Below are 6000 nucleotides of genomic sequence, written 5' to 3'. Positions count from 1 at the left end.
GGTCCCCGGGGCCGGGCGCGCCCCGCAAGATGTCCGGGCGCCGCGGCCGGCAGCCCGGGCCCCGCCTGTGCTGGCTACTGTGCTGCAGCGCCCTGCTGTCCCCGGCCACGGGCTACGTGATCGTGAGCTCCGTGTCCTGGGCCGTCACCAACGAGGTGGACGAGGAGCTAGACAGCGCCTCCACCGAGGAGGCGCTGCCCGCGCTGCTGGAAGACTCGGGCAGCATCTGGCAGCGGAGCTTCCCGGCCTCGGCGCACGAGGAGGAGTCTCACCTGCCGCCCCCGGAGGGCACCGCCCGCGCCAGGCCGCCCCCTGCGCCGCCCGGGATGTTCTCCTACCGACGCGAGGGCAGCGCGAGGCTGCGCCCGGGCACCGCCCGCTTCCTGGCCCACGCCAGCGCCTGGGGCTGTCTGGCCACCGTGTCCGCCCACGAGAAGGTAAGCCACCCGACCGGGAGCGGCGTGCAGGGGACAGGGAGAGCCTGGGGCCACTCCCGCGCTCGGATCCAGGTCTAGCAGACGTGCGCTGGAGGCTGGATCGGCGTGGACAGCGTGTAATTAATGCAGCCAGATTGTGCTTCGGTTACCCTGGCACCCTGGCAAAGGCAGGAGGGGTGGGGGGGTGGTGCTGGGAGAGAGGACGAGAAGCAGGCTTCCTGCCAGGTGGATGGGGACCGAAGCGCAGTCGAGAAGCGCAGTCTTGAAATGGCCAAAGAGGTGTGCAAATAACCAGCGCCCGACCAGAGGCCTGGACAGAAGAAGCCTGAGCCGCCGTTGGCATCACCGAGTAGCGCGTCCAGCCCCTGCCCGCCCATAGACCAGAGCTGCCCCATCACTTACTGACCCCGAACCGGGGCTTTGGCGGAAATTTGCATTTTAAAAAATGGAATTCGAGAACTGTTCTGGAAAGGAGATTTATTGTGCGAAGCGTGTAAATGTTGGAGTGACAGCGCTGTCGTCAGCTGCAGCTTTCATCGTTCGTTTCACAGATGTTTTACTCACCTGTTAGACATGATTCCACCTGAAGTGGAAATGCCGTGGATACATGATGAGTTTGTAACATCCATACGTGTACACCCTCCAGAAAGCTTTTAGGGCTGTTAAGATAGATGTAAGGGTTTTATTACAGGGCAGTAATTTGAACTCCTGTTTACTTCATGCAAAAAAAAAAAAAAAATACTGTTTTATGGAGTGTGTAAGTCATTGGCCAGGGGGAAGGTTCTGGGCCCAGCTCTGGGTCTCACCAGTTCAGAGACTGTGGCCAAGTCAATGGGTTCTCCACTTTGCTTTCCTCATCTATGAAATTAAGTGGTGGACTAGGTAGTTTTGAACGTCCTTTTTTGCTTTGAAAATAAAATATCTAAATGACAACTTTTTTTTTTTTTTTTTTGCGGTACGCGGGCCTCTCATTGTTGTGGCCTCTCCCGTTGCGGAGCACAGGCTCCGGACGCGCAGGACCAGCGGCCATGGCTCACGGGCCCAGCCGCTCCGTGGCATGTGGGATCTTCCCGGACCGGGGCACGAACCCGTGTCCCCTGCCTCGGCAGGCGGACTCTCAACCACTGCACCACCAGGGAAGCCCCGGCAACTTTATTTTGATGAGAAATGATCATAAGGTCTTTCACAGCTTCCAAATAGTTCTTCACAGCTGTATCTTATACTCCTAAGACATACCTTCGGAAGATATGAAGCTTAAATATGAAGCTGATCTTGGTTTAAAACACAGATCACTTCAAGCAATTAAAACTCTAGCGCCAGTGTATTCAAGGTATCATGACTTTCAACATCCCTTTTCTTAGCTTTGTTAGCAGTTCCCTTTTCCAGTATTGACGTATACTCCAAATGCAATAAATTCAGAGAACGTTTACCATGTGCCTGGCACGTGTCCAAAACATGACTCTGCTCAGTTTGTGAGTGACCAGCTGAAAAAGAGGATCTGGGAATGACATATTAGCATTTTGTAGGGTTCCTCAACATTGGGTTTTCTAAAAGACTAAAACCACCCCTTATCACAATTCTACACACTGTTGTCATGTGACACTTCAAAGACGAAAGATAGCCCTGAGTTCTGAGCTAAGTAACAATGAGGAACGCTCTGTGAAGGGTAAAGGTCATGATGCTGGACCCAGCAGGGCTTGGGAAAAACCTAAGAAGTATTTGTGTACGTGTCTGAGAATTTTATCTGCTCTACTGGATGATCGTGAGGAGAAAATTGGTTTAGCATGTTTATGCGTCTTTCTTGAAGCTAGAAGGGTAAGAAACCAAATTCCCATAAGTTGCTGAGTTATACTATTAAAATATTATTGATTACAATTTTAAAATGTGACTAATAAGTGAGAAAGTGGTGTGACCCTAAAAAAAACAATACCAGAAAGTTCCTGGAGTCCAAAGACCAGGTAAGATGTTAGGTTAAGACTTAGATTCTGGGCTTCCCTGGTGGCGCAGTGGTTGAGAGTCCGCCTGCCGACGCAGAGGACGCGGATTTGTGCCCCGGTCCGGGAAGATCCCACATGCCGCGGAGCGGCTGGGCCCGTGAGCTATGGCCGCTAAGCCTGCACGTCCGGAGCCTGTGCTCCGCAACGGGAGAGGTCACAGCAGTGAGAGCCCCGCCTACCGCAAAAAAAAAAAAAAAGACTTAGATTCTATCCCCAAAGTTGCCATAAATATGGGGGAGGTGGTGAAGGCAGTGGGGCTCCCAAGGGCTAGCTTGTGAGAAAGGTTTTAGTGACCCTCCACCCTTCCATGATTTTCATTGCCTTTCCGCCAGATAACTTTCAGTTTAATAGAGTGTGTTTGCTATGTACCTGCAGCTTCAAGAATAATCCCCTAACCATCCCTCCTCTACAGATGCCACTGCTAAGCTCCTCTATAGAAATTCTGGAGCCATCACTGGGTGAAGTAGGCAGGTTGGGAACCACTTTGCTTTGATTCATGACCTGTCAAAACCACGGTGATGCCATGCTGCCCTCACACCCCCAATGCTATATTTCCTGGTCAGAGACACACACTAAACTCCCAGCTCAAGTCAATCCACAACCCTGCATTGAAAAGGCCTTTTTTGGTGTTTGTTAGATCCCAGGACTGCCTTTTGGGAGCTGCCTGCCGGTCAGTGACGGCCCCTTCAACAACAGCACGGGGGTTCCTTTCTTCTATGTGACACCCAAGGACCTCCTGGTGGCTGATCTGATGAAGAACCCCACGGCCTCCCTCCTGCTGCCGGAATCCGAAGAAGAGTTCTGCAGGTAGGCAGGGGCCCGGCCTCCCCCATCCAGGTCCTCTGCACAAGGCAGGGAGGCTGTGGCTTTAACGGGGCCCTGAGATGCAAAGCAATGTCTTTGCCACTTGGCCAGGGGGCAGGTTCTGGGCCTGGCTCTGGGTCTCACCAGCACCGAGACTGTGGCTAAGTCACTGGGTTCTCCACATTGCTTTCCTCATCTATGAAATTAAGTGGTGGACTAGGTAGTTTTGAAGGTTCTTTTTTGCTTTGAAAAAAATTATTGAAATGACGACTTTATTCTGATAAAGCGATCTTAACTTCTTACGTGGCTTCCAAATGGTTTTTCACAGTTATATCTTAGGCTCCTAAGACACATCTCCAGAAGATACAAAACTTAAACATGAAGCTGATCGTGGTTTAGAATACAAGTCATTTCAAACAATTAAAAGCCTAGAGCCAATGTGTTTCCAGATACATTGGCAGTGTATGCTGTAGAAATGTATTTTCATGTGGAAAGAGTATATATAGCCATGGAATCAGATCAATAGAATTCTACCACTCACCAAGCTGTGTGATTTGGGGCAAGTTATTGAACCTTTGGGAGCCTCAGTTTCCTCATCTGTAAAATGGGAATAGCAGTTTCTACCTCCTAGGGTGATGGGGAGAGTTGGAAAGATTTACAGCGTCTTGCACAACACTGGGTGGATAAATGGCAGCTCTCTTTGTTATGGCAAAGGTGGGGGTGGGCGAGGGGAGGGGAGGGCAGTGAAGGAAGAGCCAGTGGTTTGTGTCCAAGGCACATGCAGCATAGAATCCACTTATTATTTTTCAAATTAATTTCTACCTGCCCCAGTGAGGTGTGTGCAGTAAAGACCCAGAGTCCCTTAAATCACTTTCTCAAAAACTCTCTCAAAGAAAGGACAGTTGGGCAAAAATGGCACACTGCATCTAACACCTTTGTCTGAAATCAGAATGTGGAGCTTGAGGTCCACTCCTGCCACCGCCATGTCTGTGCCGAGCTTGGGGAGGGTGGGGGGCGAGACGCACGTGGGAGGGCACCCCTGCAGGAGTTGCAGAGGCAGCAGGAGACCTTGGGCAAGTCCCTTCACCTGTAATGTAGTGATGCTTTAAGAACTGGGATAAGGTACCCCCCCCCACTCCAAAATGCTATGACTCTTTATGCAAAATATGCAAAACACATTCAGCAAACAAATGCATCAGTTCTTTGAGGAGGGGAAGTGGTAATAATCAAAGCAACAATGCACCATAAAATGCAGCCTGGATAGGACCCTGTCGCTTACCCCTGGGAGCTGGTGGGAGCTCCATCCATCAGGGTGGAGGCAGTTCAGCTGACCCAGTGCCCTATCGGGGATGGCAGGAAACCAGGAAAAGGAGTGCCTCCTCTTTCCGTGGAATAGTCTCCTTGTTCTTGACTATTTCATGGAATGGTCTCAACAAGCTTGCTGTTACTAGAAGTATATTCCCAGGTACCTTTCTAGACATCTGAGGTGTTCCTCATTCAGGCAGCCTAAAGGCAGCCATTGGGCAGGGCACGTTCGTTGATCGCAGACCCCAGAGCACACCTGTCCCTGGACATGGGCACAGGATACAGAGCAGAGGATGTACCGCAGCACTCAGGTTGTGGAGGGAATTGTCTCCTGGAAGGTCCCAGGCAGCCGTCAGCAGGAGCTTGGGGCCATGAGAAATCCAGCTTAGAGAGGCCCTCTCCGGGGGCTGGGGCTGGGCACGCTTGGGGCCATGTGTGCGGACCCTCTTCACAGCAGGTCGCGCTTGGAGTTGCAGACCTCCGTGCAGCACACCAGGGTACCTGGATGAGGCAGCTCGCGGCCGGAGGGGACCACCCAGCCCCACCCCCACCCCCCAGGGCCAAGGGCACCAGTATCCCAGACCCTTGTAACTCCAGCCTGGAGGAGGGATGAGGCACCGCCCACTGGTACCCCTCTGTCTAAGCCCTCATGTGAAACTCTACTCCCTCGCACTGTGCCAGCTTCTGAAGTCTTAAAATAGAATGTAAATAAATATCTACACAATTAACTGTGGTCTCAGTAAGCATCTCGCCTCGAAGCAGGGAGTATCAGACAATGAGGCTTGTTGTCCCCCCAGGGTCCACTACTTTCCAGGACCTGCTTCAGCCCAGGTGTGATTCATCTGCGTGAAGCTCGCATTCCAAGTGCAGCGTCACCCTATAGGTTTTGCCTCCAGAATCTTGGAAATGTTGCGCACAGAGACTTAACAAGTCAAAGGCGGGCAAAGAGCAGAGCCCTGAATCGAACAACGCTCCTCGGGCCACGGGAGCCTAAAGAAGCGTCAGGTGGGAACGTCCGTGGCTAAGAACCTCCCTGACGAGCACCTGCGTGAAGTTCAAGGAGCCTCCTGCAAGGCTGCAGGAAGCTGCCCCTCCTGCCTGATCCCGGCCTGCAGAGATTCCCACAGAGCAGGGAGATCCAGAAAAGCACCCACTTCTCACGATGATGATGGTAAAGCGAGGACACCTGATCCTTTGACTTTTGGAAAGCATGAGAATCGCCTCCGGTCTGTGAAGCAGGTGTTCTTGTGAACTGCAAACTTTCAGCAGCATTTTCACCCTCAGATCTGGTGCATTCTGTGCGCTCATGTCCCTCTGCCTGTCTGTGCCCTGGGGTGGAGGTGGATTTTCCCTAAGCGGGAAGACAAAGCCGGGACCAGGCCTGTCTACACGATGCATCTTGAGACTCCTGTAGGCCTGGGGCGCCGTGTTTGTCTGAGGAGCCCTCAGAACCTGAA

The 6000-nt window shown here is 52.3% G+C and overlaps 1 protein-coding gene across 2 annotated transcripts in view; it reads left to right on the top strand.

Annotated features, from left to right (window-relative positions):
- The first annotated feature begins 17 nt into the window (after window positions 1-17).
- CREG2 (cellular repressor of E1A stimulated genes 2) overlaps window positions 18-6000 on the top strand; it is a 41758-nt gene continuing 35775 nt past the window's right edge. Inside the window, exons 1-3 of one of the 2 annotated variants that reach the window (XM_024743900.1) lie at window positions 18-437; window positions 3072-3241; window positions 5341-5434. In XM_024743900.1, coding sequence (XP_024599668.1) covers window positions 30-437; window positions 3072-3241; window positions 5341-5380 — 618 coding nt within the window. In that variant the 5' untranslated portion in view covers window positions 18-29 and the 3' untranslated portion in view covers window positions 5381-5434. Of the gene's footprint in view, window positions 438-3071; window positions 3242-5340; window positions 5435-6000 lie in introns of those variants that run through there. The other variant, XM_024743899.1, reaches the window with a different exon arrangement.

The sequence above is a fragment of the Neophocaena asiaeorientalis genome, unplaced genomic scaffold (genome assembly GCF_003031525.2).
Source record: "Neophocaena asiaeorientalis asiaeorientalis breed wild unplaced genomic scaffold, Neophocaena_asiaeorientalis_V1.1 scaffold114, whole genome shotgun sequence".
Taxonomy (NCBI): domain Eukaryota; kingdom Metazoa; phylum Chordata; class Mammalia; order Artiodactyla; family Phocoenidae; genus Neophocaena; species Neophocaena asiaeorientalis.
The sequence above is the reverse complement of the archived record's forward strand: the minus strand, read 5'-3'. Positions and strand labels throughout refer to the sequence as shown.